Source organism: Microtus ochrogaster, chromosome 1, assembly GCF_000317375.1.
Source record: "Microtus ochrogaster isolate Prairie Vole_2 chromosome 1, MicOch1.0, whole genome shotgun sequence".
NCBI lineage: Eukaryota > Metazoa > Chordata > Mammalia > Rodentia > Cricetidae > Microtus > Microtus ochrogaster.
In genome coordinates, this window is record NC_022009.1 from 48,787,450 (window position 1) to 48,805,555 (window position 18,106).

Consider the following 18,106-nt stretch of genomic DNA (forward strand, 5'->3'; position numbering starts at 1 on the left):
GGCCCTCCTGTACTCTTAAGTGGCTTTTGTTTCTATTTTACTGTGCTTATGGAAGATGACAGGAAGCAGCAGCCTGCAGGCCACAGCCACATTACAGCTGGCCTTGTGTCCCGCTTTGGTATGGTGTTTCATGTGCCCAAAGCCAGCCTCTTGGTTTCCTACCTTGGGGTTTTCATTTAGATCATTCGTATTTAATCATGGTGTTAGGCATAGTTTTGTGCTCTGCTTCTTTGTTTCTTGTTACTTGTTTTGGTTTTTTGAGACAGGGTTTCTCTGTATAGCCCTGACTGTCCTGGAACTCTGTAGTCCAGGCTGGCTGGCCTCAAACTCAGAGTACCTCTGTCTCCAGAGTGCTGGAATCAAAGATGTGTGCCACCATCGCCTGGCCTGGTTATGTTTTCTTTGTTCTTTGTGTTTTTTTTTTTTTTTCCGGTTTTGTTTTGTTTTTGAGTCAGGGTTTCTCTGTGTAGCTTTGGAGCCTGTCCTGGCACTCACTCTATAGACTAGGCTGGCCTCAAACTCACAGAGATCCTCCTGCCTCTGCCTCCCGAGTGCTGGGATTAAAGGCATTCGCCAGCACCACAACCACCACCCAGCTGTTTGTTTTTAAATTGAATGTGTGATACTGGAGGATCAAACCTAAGTTCTTGTGAAACTAGACCACTGGACTATAGCTTCAGTTCCAGCACTTTTTGTTTTCAGTTGAAGGTTTTTACTAAGATGTTTCCATGGTTAAAAACTCCAGCCTTCAAGGGGATGCCTGTACTGTGAGCCTGTGCAATGTCCTAGTGTCTCTGGTCTTCTCTAGCATAGCGCTATTTTGAGGAGCCCTTTTGAAGCTTCTGGGTCCTGCCTGGCTCTTTTTCACAGCACATGTTTCAGGGAAGACCCCAGAAGTCTTGGCTCTTCCCCAAGACTGCATCTGTAGTGGGAGTTGTAGAAGTGGGCTACGCCCGGGGGTAAGGTAGCAGCCATGTTAGCCAGACCAGCAGCCCTTAAACTCCTGGGCTTACCCTGCCCTCTTGCCCCAGCCTTCTAGCTAAGTGCTAGGACTGTAAGTTCGAACTGTAATGTTAGGTCTGTACTTTTGACAGATGTCACTATGGACCTTCAAACATTCGCATAATCCTATATGTTTCCTGGTATCCTTGGTTGGGGAGTCTCCGTTCTCTCTCAACTACTCCTGTGCCTTGTACCCCAGTGTCGCATAGATGGAACCATTCTTTGAGATGGCTTCTTCACCAGGCACTCTGCATGTGGGAATTAGTATTATCTGAGATTGGCTTTCTCCAACTGAGTGGTGTCCTCCCCAGTGTGTCAGCTTGTATCCACCAATGCATTTCCGAGGTGATAAACAGTGAACATGGGTTCTCATTTCTCCTGGATAAAAATATACAGTTGTGCAGTTGTGGGTTGGATGGCTGACCTCTTGAGAATCTGGCAGGTGACGTTCCAAGGTGCTGTAAGCAAGAGTTCAGTTCAAACCCCCCTCCCCCAAAAGTTCAACCTTTGCTCTGCACATGGGTGTCTTCTCTGCTTTTTGGCAGGTGTGCAGGATGCCCTTTACTGTTATTTTGCTTTTTTCTTTTTCCCTAGATAGGGTTTCTCTGTAGCTTTAGAGCCTGTCCTGGAACTAGCTCTGTAGGCCAGGCTGGCCTTAAACTCCTAGAGATCCGCCTGCCTCTGCCTCCCGAGCACTGGGATTAAAAGCGCTCGCCTAGCATCGTTCCTGTTTTAATTTGAACTCCCTAGTGGTAGGTGGCTCCCATCCCTGGCAGTTTTGATTGTTTGGCTCTTTGAGATGGACTCTTGCTGTTAGCCCAGGTTGCCTGTGAACTGACGCTCATCATGCCTCTGCTGCATGGAATAAGGTATGGTTACCATGTTCAGCTGCCTGTGTTTGATTTTCATTTTTTGTTTGGTTATTTTTGTTTTGTTTTTTGACATAGACTCTATTGGCCAGGCTGGGCTTGGAGTCAGAGAGTCACGCACCTGTCTCTGCCTCCCCAGTACTGAATTAAAAGTGTACACCTCTATGCCAGGCATTTCCCTGATTGTATGCTTACTGTTGTGAGCTGTGTGATGATTATTTATGTATTATTTTGTGGTGTGGAAGCTAACCAAGACTGGACAAGTGCTGTATCTTAGTCCCAAGAGTTGGTTTATATTTTGCATTTCAGACCCTTTTCAGAAGACTGGAGTTGTATGTTCTGTGTATTTAGAATCCAAGGTCATGAGGTAGTTACCCTTTTTTATTATAGAATCTTTTAAACATTTGGAATTTGACTTTAGTATCCTTCTCATTAGTTTCTGTGTGAGGGTTAAGATTTGCATGTAAGCGTCCAGTTCTCCCACTGGGTCATCTTGGCAGCCTGGTAAGAAGTGAGGCTGCTGCTGTTCTGTTGCTCACTGACCGTCCGTTAGTCTTTGCCAATGTGTGTCTAGATCGCAAGCTTTCCTGCAGTGTAGGAAGTCGCTGGTGACTCCTCCAACTCGGTTGTTTTACAGAATAGTACCGACTGTCCTGGTTTCTGGATTTTCCCTTAAAAAGTGTACAATTGGCTTGTTGATTTACCCCCCCCCCCAAGACAAGGTTTCTGAATGTTCTGGAATTCACTGTAACTAGTGAATTAGTTAGAACAGGCTGGCCTCAACCTCCCAGAGATCCTCCTGCTTCTGTCTCATGAGCATTGGGATTGAAGATGTGCACCACTACACCTGATTCTTGTTTTTTGTTTGTTTGTTTGTTTTGTTTTGTTTTTCAAGACAGGATTTCTCTGTGTAGCCCTGGCTGTCCTGGAACTCGCTCTGTAGAGTAGGCTGACCTCTAACTCACAGAGATTTACCTGCCTCTGGAGTACTAGGATTAAAAGCCTGCACCATCACTACCTGGCATCTTGTTTTTGTTTTTTTTTTTTAATTTTTACATTTATTTACACACAAGTGTGCGCGCGCGCTCGAGTGTGTGTTGAGAGGAATGTCCACATAATACACATGTGGACAATTTAGGGAGTCTCTTCTTTCTTTCGACCATGTGGGTTCTGGGGTATTGAACTCAGGTTGTCAGTTTGGCTGCAAGTGCTCTTAGTTGCTGGCCCTAGCTTGTTGTTCTCTACCAAGCAAACAAGTTGGTGAGATTCAGATGACCATGGCTCATGGCAGGGCCTCTTGGAGACTGGCAAACTACCCTGCCTAGATCTGTGTGACTCATGAGCTAAGAATGGCATTTACATTTTTATGTGGTTGAGAAAAAAAGTAACAAGAATACTTCATGACATGAGAAGATTATATGAAATTTAAATTACTTTGCCCATAAATAAAGTTTTATTGGAACATGGCCACCATAAAGCTAATGTATGTATGTTCTGTGGCAGATTCTGAGTTACAACCAGTAAACTTTTCCTCGTTAGGCACAGTAGAGCACTGTGTCTCTGCCATCAAGCATGGTGGTATTGGGCTCTTAGAACAGCAGCCATACAGGTCTGTATGGATCACTGGCTGCTTATGTTGTGACTAAATAGAGCTCTGATGCCATCTTCCTAAAGACAACACAGACCTTGTAGCTGAGGGCTCCACCCCTCTAGACCCTTGTACTCACAGGCCAGTTGTGCGCCCCTGGTTGTGGCCTGTGCTCCTGGCTCAGCAGCTTTGGGTTAGGGCCCCCACTATACTGTTCAGGTTCATTTAATTGGCTGGAGCAGCTTACAGTGAACAATCACAGTGTTTGTTGGCTCATTTCAAAGGACACAAGGAAGCATACAGATGAAGAGCCACAGTCTGAACCCTCTGATCCTGCTTGGTCTTTCTGTGATTAGCTCTGTCCTGAGCAGTGGAGAACCTCCGGTATAACCTTCCCACAATGTCCTGTGATGTGCTGGGCAGTGGAGAACCTCCAATATAACCTTCCCACGGTGTCCTGTGATGTGCTGGGCAGTGGAGAACCTCTGGTATAACCTTCCCACGGTGTCCTGTGATGTGCTGGGCAGTGGAGAACCTCCGGTATAACCTTCCCACGGTGTCCTGTGATGTGCTGGGCAGTTTGGAAAGCCTCCGGTGTAACCAACCCACCGTGTCCTGTCCAGTATGACAATCTCCCGGTTTTCTGTGTTAGCCAACTTTTTATTGTCATAGTTTGAGACTACCGCTTTACAAGGAAGAAAGGTTTATCTTGGTTTACAGTTTCTGAGGTTTCAGTCTCTGTCTTTTGTTCTTGCCATTAGGCCTGTGACAGAATAGAGTATTTGGGTAGAAATGCAAGATGGTACAAAACTGAGCATCTCCTGGTAACATGGAACGTTACAAGAAAACCAAACAGGGAAGGAACCCAGGCCCTCCCTTCCCTCCAGGGGCTTGCCATTCTGTGGCCTGAAGATCTGCTCTGTTCTACCCCAACACTGCCAAGCTGCGGACCAGGTTCTCTGGGTGTGGTCCTTTGGAGACACTCCGTATCTTGTAGTAGCACATGAAAAGGACGCTCTTATCTCTCTGAAGGTCCCAGGGTTTTTAGGAGGCATGTGCCAGGAAGTGGGGCTAGAGACCAAATACGTATTTCCTTTGTTAACAGTAGCAGTAGCTTTTATGTGTGCTCCACATGACTGTAGGTCCCACAGACACCGTCTTCAGCACATGTGTGCTGTGGATACGCTTGTGTGAATTGGGAGCCTAGTGGTGGTTTTAAGGCAGTGCTAAATGTGCCATCAGTCTTTGATCACCTCTACTCAATATCCAGCTGGTACCATGTGGGAGGAGTGAAGTGTGTGTTGGTGTTACAGTGGCTTCAGCTTGAGGAAGCAGAATGATCAGTACAGTTAGAAAATTTAAAGGGAGACTCTCACACCAAGTCAGCCTCCTCAGAAAATCAGGATCCGGCTGGTGGTGGCAGCTCAGCCTTTAATCCCAGCACTTGGGAGGCAGAGGCAGGCAGATGGATCTCTGAGTGATCCGAAAGACGTGAATGGAGAAGTTGAGCACTTGAACTAGCCGTAGAGCTTCCAGAGCAGGGTCTGAAGGAAATGGGCTTGCAATGAGCCCGGTGTGTGTTTGTGGTGGTGGTAGTGGGGCAGTCAGTGTATAGCCTTAGTGAGCTCCTTCGTCCTTGGCCAGCTAAAGATGTGTAAACCTGTGGAACAGTCTGTGAGCTGGGAAAAGTTGGGAAGTACTGATGGTGCAGACGGGAGAGGAATCGCTAAGATGTATGACAGGCAGGATGCATGGAACAGAAACTGGCAGGACTAGATAAATGAAGAAACTTGGTTTAAAAAAAAACAAAAAACCTAGAGCCAGAAAGGCAACCACTCTTTATTGAGCCAGTGCCACAGATAGCATGCTTCTGACGGCAAAGGCTTGGTGTGCCATGGTCCTGCGGACATTGTCAGAAGCATAAGGCTAAGCTTGTGATCTGACTCCATGCACAGCTCAGCATGGTAGCTGCCAGTACTTAAAATTGGACCAGAGTGGAAGATTCCCAAAACAAGACAGTCCACTTTTAACGACCATTATTAATGCAATGAATGACTTTCAGAATTAGTTTTTGCTGCATGTCTGGTAATGCTATTAATTTATTGTAAAGTACACCACTCGAGGCTGCGAAGCACTTATTGGAGGAGCTTATCTGTATTAAGTTCACTCTTTCTAGGGGGAAATAAAATGGGAAGGTCTGGTCAGGAATATTTCCTAGCTCATGTTGCCACTCTGGCGGGAGCCCGTGTCTGTGCTGGGAGTCCTCACCTCGGCAGCACTATGATCCTCGCTATGCAGAGCAGGCTACTCCCCAAGACTGTTGGCAGGACCAGGACTTCCTAGAAAGGCTCATGAGATGGCAGCTCTCTTGAACAGTTACTTTCTCTGCACCAGCAGAGGCCACAGCTGAGTCTCAGAAGAGGAAGGTGTGCAGGCCAGCATGTGGTTACCAATGACTAGAGACACACATGGAGATGGGCCTTGGAACTAGGACTGTTACGGCAGGTTGGTCATATGTTCGTCTTCATCACTCGGTCTCTGCCCCCTAAAGGGGGACTGTTTGGCATGGCCAGGGTCTGGAAAGGAGACATTCCAGGGCTGTGGACAGCCTGGGAGAACAGGCCCCTAAAAAGAACATGGTGAGCTCCACAGCATGTGCATCTGTTCAGATCAGTATCTGCATACAGAGCCCATGTTTGCAACCCTGTTGAGAGACTGTTTCCAAAGTTACAAGGTCTGAGCCTTGGCAGCATTGCCGTGAGCATGAGTAGCACAATAACCCCAAGCTGTTGTCACACTCAAACCACTTGTTTTCTCGTTAATTGGTCTGTACTTTGTAATTTCATCAGTTAAACGTTTGGAAGTTTGGTTGTACCTACTGTGTATTGCACTCAGTTCAGACCTAACCTCCATGCCTAGATTCTGCTGTCGGGACCTCTGCAGATGTGTGCCAGTCTCTGTTGTAGTTCAAGGACACATTTTACAGTACCTACCGTTCAATTATATGCCCATGTGTTGGTTATGTGCATAAGTGCAAGTACCTCTGGAGGCCATTAGAGGGCATCGGCTCCCTGAGCTGGAATTACATGCGTTTGTCAGTCACTCCATGTGGATGTTGAACTTTACATACTAACCACCAAGCCATCTCTCCAGTCCACATACTGTTTGTAGTTTTATCATCCAGACCTTTTTATGGTGTGTGTGTGTGTGTGTGTGTGTGTGTGTGTGTGTGTGTGTGTAAAACTGGATATCAAACACTTTCTTTAACTTTTAACTTTTTTCTTGTCTAAGTTCACATTGGTTTTTGTTTTTATTAGAGTCTTCTTTATTTTCTTAGTAATGTATAGTGAGCACTTAGCATACTTCATTTTTGTTGGACAGGCTCCTCTGAGGTTTGGAAAAGATGTGTAGTTCAGCTACTACTGCCACAGACGTAGCACGTGAACCTGTCTGTGAGCAAGCCCTCCTGTCATGGCACCACCCATCCCCATACCAGTGCCTGGCCCTAGTTCTTGGATGTGTGTGCTTGTGCTTCTCTGAGATGAGCTACCTCAGTACCTGCCTCTCGTGTCATCCCAGGGTGCTCTGCTTGTTTGCCTCTTCTCTACTTGAGAAACATTTTATTTTATTCCAGTTTTTGGCCAAATATAAGTAATTTTGTGTTAGGGGCTTAATTTGCTATAATTTGTAATCATGAAAGTTTAGATTATGGATGCCTTTTTTCCTTTTTAAAAAAAAATTCGAAATAGGATTTTTTCTATATAGCTCTGGCTGTCTGAAACTTGCTCTGTAGACCAGGCTAGCCTCGAACTCACAGAGGTCCACCTGCCTCTGCCTTCCGAGTACTGGGATTAAAGGCATGCACCACCACCTCCTGGCTCAAAGTGTATTTCTGCATTGACTGGGAATCAAACCTGAGGCCTCCTGTGTGGTGGGCAAGAATTCTACCACCGAACCATCAATGCTTTAAAAAACAAACAAAAAACTAGTTTTATTAAGAAATTATCCACAATGATGAAGTTCATCAGGGTGTTTTCACAAGGTGGGCCTCATGAGGGTCCAAAATCTAAGCCCAGAGACTTTCTCCAATTCTGTACTCTTTCCTTCTCTCGGGCCTTGCTTTTCCCTGGAGACCCTTCATCCTGGTGTGAATGTCTCTGAGTACTAGCTGCTGGAGTTCTAAGGATGTGGCTTACCACTGGCAGGTGGCACAGGCTCAGGAAGCAATATGGTGACAGGCCTGCGAGTGTGTGCCTGCTTGGGAGCAGGGAACTGCAGTTGCTAACTCTTGCCATTTCAACAGGAGTAACCTTCTAGTCAGTTCAGCTAAGGAGGGGGTTCTGCTGGCCTGGCAGTATGACAATCCAGCATGTTGTCTGCACTGGGATTCTTGGAGCATTGTGGCAGTGGGGTCATCTAAGCTGTCCAGGCTGACTCTGCCAGCTTTCAAAGTCTTTGTGTCTATCTTTGAGCTGGGCCTTTGGTGATGAAAGGTAGACACACTGTTCTTGCCTGCAGCAGCTACTTGGAAAGATGTCCAGTAGTTTGGAGCAGGGGTTGGGCTTTCTGGGGGAAAGCTGTAGTCAGGCCTCACAGGCTTCCCACTAAGGCCTGTGCTCCTGAAGGATGTTTGAGGGCTGCAGACTCCTCCCAGGACACACCACAGCTGTGATGTGGCCCAGCCTGTTCACTGCTCTGATGGTGTAGGACTTTGCTTCCTCCAACCCCAGCCTTCCAACCCCTAATAGTGTGGGGCTAGGGCTTAGAGGGTCTCCTTGAGGTTCCCAGTCCATTCTCTGTGGGTCCTAAGAATGGTGGGAATGACTAAGAGACTTGGTGCTATGAGTGATGACCTCTCTGTTTGCAGACTATGTCTACTTTGAGAACTCCTCCAGCAACCCATACCTGATCCGCAGGATTGAAGAACTCAATAAGGTAAGAGCTCAACACAGTAATGCTACTGCCCGACCCTGGTAGGGAGAAAGTGGAGCCTTCCCTGATGTGGGTGGTCAGGGTCTTGCTGCCTAAATTTTGATGTCCTTTCAGGAGAGTCCTATGGCTCTTTGGGGGCTATATCTAGGCTTCTGATTTTTCTTTTTTTAATTTTATGTGTATGGGTGTTTTGTCTACATGTATATCTGTGCCTGAGGAGACCAGAAGAGGGTTTTGGATCCCCTAGAATTAGATGGAGTTATAGATGATTGTGAGCTGCCATGTTGTTACTGGGAACCAAACCTGAATCCTCTGGAAGAGCAGCCAGTTCTCTTAACCACTGTGCCATTTCTCTAGCCCATACCTAGGCTTCTTGAAGACAAGCTCAGGGCAGCCTTGAGGTGTTGCTAGTTCCCCTACCCCATCTCTCAGCACATATCAGTCTGTCTGTAGCAGATGCCCTTGTGGGCTTGAGCATGCCCAGAACTCAGAGGATGGTGGATGATTCTGGAGACCAGTCACAGACCAAGGGCAGTGGCCTTCGTGCTCTTGGTTCCACCTATATACACACGCACTCCCTTCTCTTCTTCCTCCCATTTCTGTTAGCCTAGGTGGCTTCCTGGCCACAGGACTACCTTGAACATTAGAGTTGTCTGCTCTGCCCATTACCATCACGAGGGTGCTTGTAGTATTTATTTTCTGGGGGTCCTTTGGTCCAGTTGCTTCTTCTACCATGGTTTGTGTTTGCTGGGATGTTGTGAATCCTTGGCAGATACTTAATCCTTGGTCTGAGGACATGGTTGTTTCATTACTGGAACCCTGGGATATCCACAGACAACCTAGGGTGGAGGCTATGAGTGTGGAAAATGAACAAGTTGACATATGATTAGAGACTTTTTTCCCTAGGGTGCTGGTAGATAGGCATGTTCCTGCTCTGCCTCCTCCAATGCAAGGCAAAGCAGAGGACATGACAGATTTCCCAGAACCGTGTCCCTGAAAACATACTCTTTTTCTGCCAGACTGGGTGGCCCTGAGGCCTCCATAGCCTTTTTGTTATTGTTGTTGTTTGTTTTTGTTTTTTGAGGCAGGGTTTCTCAGTAGCCATGAGCCCATCCTGGAATTTGCTCTGTAGACCAGGCTCTGCCTCTGCCTCTGCCTCTGCCTCTGCCTCCTGAGTGCTGGAATTAAATGTGTGTGCTCCCACTGCCCAGCTCTGTAGCCTTCCTGAATACCATAGACCAGTTGCTTTCCTAGCCAGAATAGTGGTATGGGATTCTTGGGATCAAATGGGACAGGGAGGGCAAGGTTGGATGCTGTCCCACAGGTGGCCCTGTTGAGCCTGACTTGGCTCTGCAGGTGGCTCTTGATGGAAGCCTAGGTGTAGCCCCAGCTTCTAGGGTTGGGCTGCCAGCTCCTTGGGACCCATGTTGCTCATACTGTGTGGTGTAAGGCCTTATGCTGTGTGTTTGTGTGTGCATATGTGCACCTGGGGAGATGTTGGGAAGATGAATTGGTCAGAGCATATGGGCTGCTTCTGGAGACCTGAGGTCTGCCATGGCATAGGTGAGCACTAGTGTTTCCTCTGTTGTACTTTACAGGGATCAGAGCCCAGATAGGTACCCTATGTTTGGCCCTGGTTACAGTTGGCAATAGGCAGGGCCATACGTTGGGTGGCTGGAGCTCTCAGTTTGGACCAACAGGCTCTCATTTACTCATTTCAGTTGCACAGGCTTGAACATGAGCACACAGGTTGTAGAGGAGTAACCCAGCTGCAGTGAGTGAGCCAAGTCTGCGGCTGTTTGTGTCCCCTGTATCCTGCAGTGAGCAGCAGCTGGAGGGTATCCCTTGGCTCAGCATATATGTAGCTGTGTCAACCCCAAAATTTCAAGTGGGATTCAGGCATAAGTCTCCCCTAACTCAAAGCCAAGTGCAGAGAACAAGTCATATAATAGGGAGTTGTGAGCTTGGCTGGCAGGCTCAGATTCCCAGTTGCAGACCAGCATTGCTGTCTCTCAGTGTCACAAGGATGGGGTTTCTGTCGGGCGGTAGTGGCGCATGCCTTTAATCCCAGCACTTGGGAGGCAGAGGCAGGTGGATCTCTGAGTTCGAGTCGAGGTCAGCCTGGTCTACAAGAGCTAGTTCCAGGACAGGCTCCAAAGCCACAGAGAAACCCTGTCTCGGGAAGAAAAAAAAAAAGAAGGATGGGGCTCCTATTTGGGCTTCTGTTTTGGCCTTGGCCTTGGATCTCTATGGTAGACCATACATTCCTTTGGTCTCCATAGTCTGTGAGAGGTACTCTAGGTCTCACCCCTCAACACATGAAGTTAACAAGGCAGTATGACTTGCCTGATATCCCTGGCAGCCATCCACAGCTAGCATGCTCAACACATGTGCAATTGCTTCAGGACCCTGTTACAGAGGAAAGGCAAGTAGTACCTTTAATGATAAGAAACTCCTGGCCTCCAGAGGCTGTGCAACATTAGTGCATACATGAACATGGAGCTAAGCTGAAAAGGAACTGCTAGTGTAGGGGACAGAGTCCAGGACCTCAGGAAGGAGGAGAAAGTACCAAGTATGGGCAGGTGCTGTGACCAGGGACAAAGTAAGAGAAGCTCCCAAAATGAGCACAAACTTCTAGAAGTGAAAACAGAAAAGGAAGATTGGTGACAATTGAGGATACTTTCTAGGAAGTAGAACAAGAATAGTGACACAAATCAGAAAACCAGAGACAATCTCAAAATCTAACACCTATGTAGAAGGAATTAAGGAAACGAGTCGCCCAACCGCGTGATCTAAGGAATAAGGACTGAACGGAGGGTCTTCTTGGGTGTGTCTTGTCATTCAGAACATGAGAGAGAGTAATTTAGAGGGCTTGGGTGGTGGATGTACATGCCTTTAATCTCAGGACTTTGGAGACAGGGGCAGTGGAATTCTGAATTTGAAACCAGCCTGGTCTACATAGTAAGTTCAAGTCAAATTAGGGCTACATAGTGAAACCATGTCACAAATAAAAACCCCAACCAAAAAAAAAAAACAAACAAAAAACACCAAACTCTAAATTTAGAGAGAAAGCAGATTGCATGAGCACACAGCTGCACTTTGCATTCTTCATGTCTATGCAGAAGGAAAGTCATACTAACCCTGTGTCCAGGCCGTCATCCTGGGTGTACTAAGAGTTATCCCAGCTTAAGTCACCCATGAAGATGATGTGGGAGTGTCTCCAATGATCAGAGCTGGACATTTGTTCCTAGACCCCACTTGTAAGCTGTTGAGGGGATTCCATGATACACAGTTGAGTGGGAAGCTAAGTAAATGTAAATGAACGTGGATTTGAGGAATGGAGAGGAAGGAGCAATGTCACAGTATTAGCTCAGCCATCTTTCTGTGGTTGTATGCCATCAGAGTGTGTGATGGTGGATTAGTATTGTCAACTTGACAGAATCTAGAATCACATGCAAGGCCGCCCTCTGGGCACACCTTGGGCATCTTACCTTGATTATGTTCACTGAGGTGGGAGGACCCACCCACTTCTGGGAGCACCATTCACTGGCTGGGATCCAGGACTGTGTAAGCAGAGAAAGCAGCAGCAGGCACTCATCACTGCTTCCTGGCATGTGATATATCATATATATCCATATCACATGGATGCCATGTGACTAGCTGTTGCAAGCTCGTTCCTGAAGCTGCTGTCATGGAGGGCTGTAATATGGAACTATGAGCCAGGCTAAGTTCTTTTCTCCCTTAAGGTACTCTAGCAAAGCAACAGCTTAGCAACAGAAAAAGAATAAAGTCAGGGTATGAACGTGGAACAGCATTAAAATACCGAATTGGGAGATGTATAATAGTATTGGGCTGGATCCAAAGTGAGCTCTGGCCTACAGTAACTGTCAGAACCTGTGGAGGTCAGCCCAAGTGGCTATCTTGGGGTGCGGCTACTGTCACTGCAGGACTCACTGTTGAGTGTTGATGCTTCAGACTATGAGCTGCTTCACCACAGTGAGGTTTGTCCTATACAAGAGCCAACCAGGGAGACCCCAGTGGCCATAGAAGATTGACCTGAGCACAGGAGGGATAGAGTTCTCTTGGATGATGGCTCTAGATAGAGCAGGTGACCACAGACCATGCCAATATAAGTAAGTGAACAGGGTGGATAAACAGGAGTGAGGAGACAGACACCTTGTGTAGAGCATAGTAATATATACATCTCTATTAGCCAGGGTTATAACCTCGCAACATAGCACCTTTATTTATTTATTTTTTTTATTTATTTTTTTATTTTTGTTTTTCGAGACAGGGTTTCTCTGTGGCTTTGGAGCCTGTCCTGGAACTAGCTCTGTAGACCAGGCTGGTCTCGAACACAGAGATCTGCCTGCCTCTGCCTCCCGAGTGCTGGGATTAAAGGCGTGCGCCACCATTGCCCGGCAGCACCTTTATTATTAATATTAGTTTTCAGACGTGGTCTCACTGTATAGTCCTGACTTGCCTGGAATCACCAGCCTGGTTTTCAACACACAGAAGACTGCCTGCCCTTGCCTCTCAAGTGCTGAGATTACAGACGTGCCCTGCATTATTTAGCATCTGTGTGAGCCCTTGTTAGTTATATAGTATTCTCTGTTAAGGCTACCATGTGGAGTGTTACAGCAGCCCAGGTGGAGGCACGCGGTTGACTCAAGGCCTCACCTTGCTGATTCCTGTTGGTCATGATTGTCCAAGTGGCAGACTGAGTCTCTGCTGCTAGCAGCGCTGTGACAGTGTTGAAGCCTGACCTAGAACGGAAGGAGGGTGACTGTAGCAGTCTGTAGCTAGGCTGTCCTTAGGATTTCTGGTAAATCAGGCAAGACCGCCACTGTCTTGGTGGAGCCCCTGACTGGCAATGTGGACTCTCGTAAGCCCAGGTCACTGGGTGGGGCAGTCATTCTATGTGTCTAGTGTCCATTCCTGTTTGGTCACATTTACCTGACTTTGGGTGTGTCAGAGCTATGGCTGTCCTCAGTTCACTCCTTGGAGCCCCACACCTGGACTTAGGTATTGGAGATCTGGCATTTTCTTCTGAACGTTTCTGTTTGGGAGACTTGGTCTTGTCTTGAGGTCCCTTTTGGGGTCTGCATTGCTCAGCTATCTCTGCCTTGCTGTTACAGACAGCCAACGGGAATGTGGAGGCCAAGGTGGTGTGTTTCTACAGAAGGCGAGACATATCCAGCAGCCTCATCGCCCTGGCCGACAAGCATGCAAGTGAGTCTCAGCCTTTCCCCTGGGGTGATATGCCTGTCCCCTTCAGTGCCTACTCTTGGGTCCTGGGGTCGTTCTGCTGGCCTGCTCTTTGCTGTCCTGTCTGTAGCTGGATTCTGGTGACACCTTTATTGCCCTGTGTTAGTGCATCATCCTCTCAGATCCTGCTTTCCATGGACTAGGGTGCAACATTCCTCTTCGTGCTTCTTGCCCCATGCACATAGTTATGGACCAGTGTGGGATGTTAGTATACCTGGCACCTAGCTCAGACCCGTGGGACAGATAATAAGGAAGGTACTGGGTGTAGTGACTGTCTGGCCCTTGAGATAGCCTATTTTCCTTTTATTTTTCCTTTCACTGGAAGATGACTGTGTTTTTAGTAATATTTTCAGAATCAAAGACCTTCCTCCTTGCTCAAGGGAACTCAAGCCCAAGTCTAATAAGCATGGTCCAAGGGTACTTTTCCTCCCTACTGGTACCTTGGCCTGGTCCTCATGCTTAGGGTCTGGCATCTCACTGAAACAGACCCACATAGACCACTGATGTTTTGTGCTTGGGAATCCTGACTGGAGCAGGTCTGTGTTGGACAACTGCTGAGCCTGGGACCCGTAAGGCTGTGGTTACTGTGAGTGCTGTCTCCAAGCAGGAGAGGAGCCGAGTTGCCTGGGCTGTCCACCCAAGAGGGTACTTTTCCATCAGTAGTTCAATAGGTATTATTCCTGACTCTTGGTTGCTGGGTAAAGGGCTCAAGGCCACTTGTAGCACTTGTGTGCTTGCGCGCGCGCGCACACACGCGCACACACACACACACACACACACACACACACACACACACACACACCTGTGCCCATACTCCATCATCCTCACTTCTAACTGGTGGGAGTAGGGTTGAAGGAACCAGAATATCCTTGTGGTGACAGCCAGTCAGATGGGAACCCTGGAAACCTACCCCAAGCAGGAGTGTTTGAGAGACAGGGTGTCTAGCACTAGCTGTCCTCCCCAGCTCTGGGACTAGGTTAGGGAGGAGCAAGGAGGAGCTGGAGCTGACTTTAGAGCAGGGTTAGCTATGCAGTTCTTGTCATCCTGTGGGCATCCCTGAGGGACATGATAGCACAGCATTATGGCCTTTTGTTTTTGCTTCTCAAATGAAAATGCAGCTCTCATCTTGGACCATCTCTGGAGCCCTTTTGGATACAAAGTCAGGCTCCCTTGACCTCTGACCTCAAAGCCTATGCTCTGGCCTATAGGTGCATATGCTTCATGCTGTGTAAATGTTAGGCATGATTGTAGCCTGCGGATGTGGGTTTCAAGTCTGCAGTAAAGTTGGAGTCATCTTGTGTTCACCACAGGAGAGGGGAATGGGCTGCTAGAAGGAGTGACCTACTTTAAGGACCACTGCAGTCAGAACTTATGCTGTCTAGATGCCCCGAGGTGCTGCTGTCTCTCTGAAGGAGGGTGTATGGTGTGAAGACTCAGAGTCTCAGGAGGTTTACCTCAGTGTGGAGGGCCTTCCAGAATGAGGGAGTCTACAGAGCCTCCACACTGTGCTCCCAGAAAAGCTGCATGGGGCATCGCTGGCCAGGCCTCCTCTGAGCTTCATCAAGCCAAAGAGGCAGGCATCAAGGGTACTAGGGTCTGCTGGCTGACTTCTTGGCCTGTCCTGTGAATGCCAAGTGCCCCATTCCCTGGGACTGCCTCCTGATTACATAGAGCCTCCTGTAGCCAGGGCCCACACAGCTGGTTCTACAGTGGGGGGGGGGCATTACACAGGAGACCCAGAGAGTGACCTGCCTTGTGGTCCAGGAGCCTTTGGCTTCCCAGTTGGTACCCTACCAGGGTACCTAGCCCAAGCACTGCCCTCAGATGGGAAAACAGACCAAGTAGCTTGTGGTGCATCCATAGGAGGAACCCCTTCCAGATGTCCACAAAGGGAAGTGTGGCCTGGCGTCTACCCTCCAGAGCAAAGTTAGGGCTTAGGAGAGAGACTGGAGGTAGCATGGGAGCCCAGAGCTGGTGCTTCTGGGCGGGGGAGGGGGTGCTTAGAATATGGGTTGGGACTGCCTTATCTGCATTCAGATGTCCTTTGAAAGATCTCTAGGGAGAGCTGGAGCCAGAGGCTGTGCATGGTAGCTGTGATGGGGTCTGGTTCTGCTCCAGGGCTAGAAGAGATAAGGGTGCCTGTCAGGTCTGTGGGGGACTGTGCCTCGAACCTGGCGTTGATGCAGCCCACAGGCCCTACAGTGAGGGTGTGGCTATGATCCCTGTGTACTATATAATGCACAGTGGGTGTGCACAAAAGCCAACCTATGTGACTATGACATCTCAGTTTCTAGATGATGTGTGTGCATAGCTCCTGTCTTCTGGGCAGGAGCTGCTCTGAACATACCTGCCTGTGTTGTTTGGTAGGAAAATAGCTCAATGGAGATGCCCCAGGCTCCTGGGGCCCAGTCATACTGAGAACAAATCTCCCAGCCCTGGTCTCCATCTAAAGTGCCTAAAGCTAGGGATTCCCCTCCCAAAAGTGCCAGAATACCCTGCAGTCACCACATGGGGGCAACAGAGAGCAGCCATGTCTGGCAGGCTTTTGGAGCTGTGGGTGTTGGAAGGACTCTCCCCCTGCTGGACAAATTGGGCATGCCTGGGCTTTCATTGTGCACACTATTCCATACTCCCCAATTTGGGGATCTGGGATAGATAAAGGAGTATTTTGTTGATACAGGGTAGTGGACAATAGCCAAACTACCTGATGTTTGGTATAGCCTGGGCTTTTCCCAGTAGTCACTCCACCTGCTGTCCTGTGGTTTTCTTGCCCTTCTCTGGGCAATCTTGTCTGGAAGCCTCTGGCTCCTGTACTTGCCATTAGGTAGGAGCTAGAACCTGATTGGTGGAATCTGTGTGAGCGTTCTTGTTGGGGCAGGCAAGAGTTACACTCATAAAAGGTCTTAGGCAGTAGTTGGAAGAGGAATGGGTCTTGGGTGGGTGGCCTGAATGTTGGAGCAGTCAGGAGACACAGGTAGTCGTTGGCTGGGTGGTATTTGTCCTCTATTGGGAGGCCTGTGGCCCCCATGTCTCCTCGGTCCGGGCCCTGGGCAGGGAGCAAGCGCTGGCACTGGCCCTAACCTGCCATCTGGGCGCTGTCTGTCTGTTATGTAGCCCTGTCAGTCTGCTATAGAGCCGGACCGGGGGCGGACACCGGCGAGGAAGGTAAGAGCCGACCTTTGCAAGGAGGGTGTCCTCGCGTCTGTCCCTGGGCTGGGGCGGGCGTCGCACAAGTGGATATATCCTGGATGGGCTGCCTGCATGCCCATCCCTGTATGCCCTGCCAGCCGGCTGAGGGCTGGGGTTCCCTGTGTTCAGTCTGTAGCCCGGTCTTGGCTATAGCCCAGGCCTCAAAGGGTTGTCCTGCTAGTGCAGAAAATCTACTGTGTTTTGTGCAGGGCCGTCCGGCCTCAGGCTGGTAGATGAAACCTCCTGTCCTGAACATGTAGTGTGCCCATGTTTTTCCTGCCTCTCTCTGCCTGCTGCTTCTGAGGCCAGTTTGAACACTGTCCTCCTCCTCCTCCTATCCTGATGCTGAGCCCTATATTCCAGGGTTCCAGGGTATCTGTGGGAACCTGCCCAGAGCTCCTGAGCCACTTTGAAATGGGCAGGAGATATGCTAGGCAGGAAAGTGGCCCTCCTGTGCTTGGTGCCCTGTACCAGGGAGAGCTAGCTTGGGGAGCCAGGGCTCTCAGCTGCCATCTTCAGGGATGACTGAAAGGATCTCTTTGTCCTCTAGGGGAAGTGGAGGAAGAGGTAGAGAACCCAGAGATGATGGACCTGCCTGAGAAACTTAAGCATCAGCTGCGGCATCGGGAACTGTTCCTTTCTCGGCAGTTGGAGTCACTTCCTGCCACCCATATCAGGTAGTTCTTGGGGCCCCTACCTGGTGTCCTGCTGCCTGCCCTTCCTCCTCTTACCTGTTCTTCTCTTCCAGGGGCAAATGCAGTGTTACCCTGCTCAATGAGACTGAATCACTCAAGTCCTACCTGGAGCGTGAGGTAAGACCCATCCTACTGTCTTCTGGTCTGGCACCATGATGCCTGCCTTTTTAATGGTACCATAGCTCCTTCCCTACCCACAGCACTCTGTGAGCAAGATTCAGAGAAGTGCGTCTGGATCCTATTGGTCTTTTCAGGTGTTCATAGGCATTCCTTCAGGATGACTCCTGTGTGGAGTCTCAACTCTGGAGGAATAAATGGTTGGAACTGGTGAGCACTTCTGCCTTCCATCCAAGGTTCCAGGGACAAGAGTCACCTTTTCTCCTACCTGGGTGCTTGTAAAAAAAAAAAAAAAACAAAACAAAAAAGCAAAAACTTTTGTGGGTATCACATGGGAAACAGAAGACTACACAGGACATCTCTGTCTAGTCTAAGTGACCTCAGGGCTACTGGCCTTTGTGGGAATTGCTGCCTTTGAGGCAAGAAGTTCTTTTTTTTTTTTTTTC

General features: G+C 48.6%; 1 protein-coding gene across 5 annotated transcripts in view; it reads left to right on the forward strand.

Annotated features, from left to right (window-relative positions):
- The window catches only part of Mta1 (metastasis associated 1), a 38,451-nt gene that overhangs the window by 1,695 nt on the left and 18,650 nt on the right, over window positions 1-18,106 (forward strand). For 3 of the 5 annotated variants that reach the window (XR_003377303.1, XM_005343631.3, XM_005343630.3), the window contains exons 2-6: window positions 8,327-8,394; window positions 13,530-13,623; window positions 16,774-16,824; window positions 17,399-17,525; window positions 17,597-17,660. Coding sequence is in view for 4 of the 5 variants with exons in the window: in XM_005343631.3 (XP_005343688.3) it covers window positions 8,327-8,394; window positions 13,530-13,623; window positions 16,774-16,824; window positions 17,399-17,525; window positions 17,597-17,660 (404 nt within the window). In the remaining variant the exon portion in view is untranslated. The remainder of the gene's footprint in view (window positions 1-8,326; window positions 8,395-13,529; window positions 13,624-16,773; window positions 16,825-17,398; window positions 17,526-17,596; window positions 17,661-18,106) is intronic. The other 2 variants (XM_005343634.3, XM_005343633.3) reach the window with 1 other exon arrangement.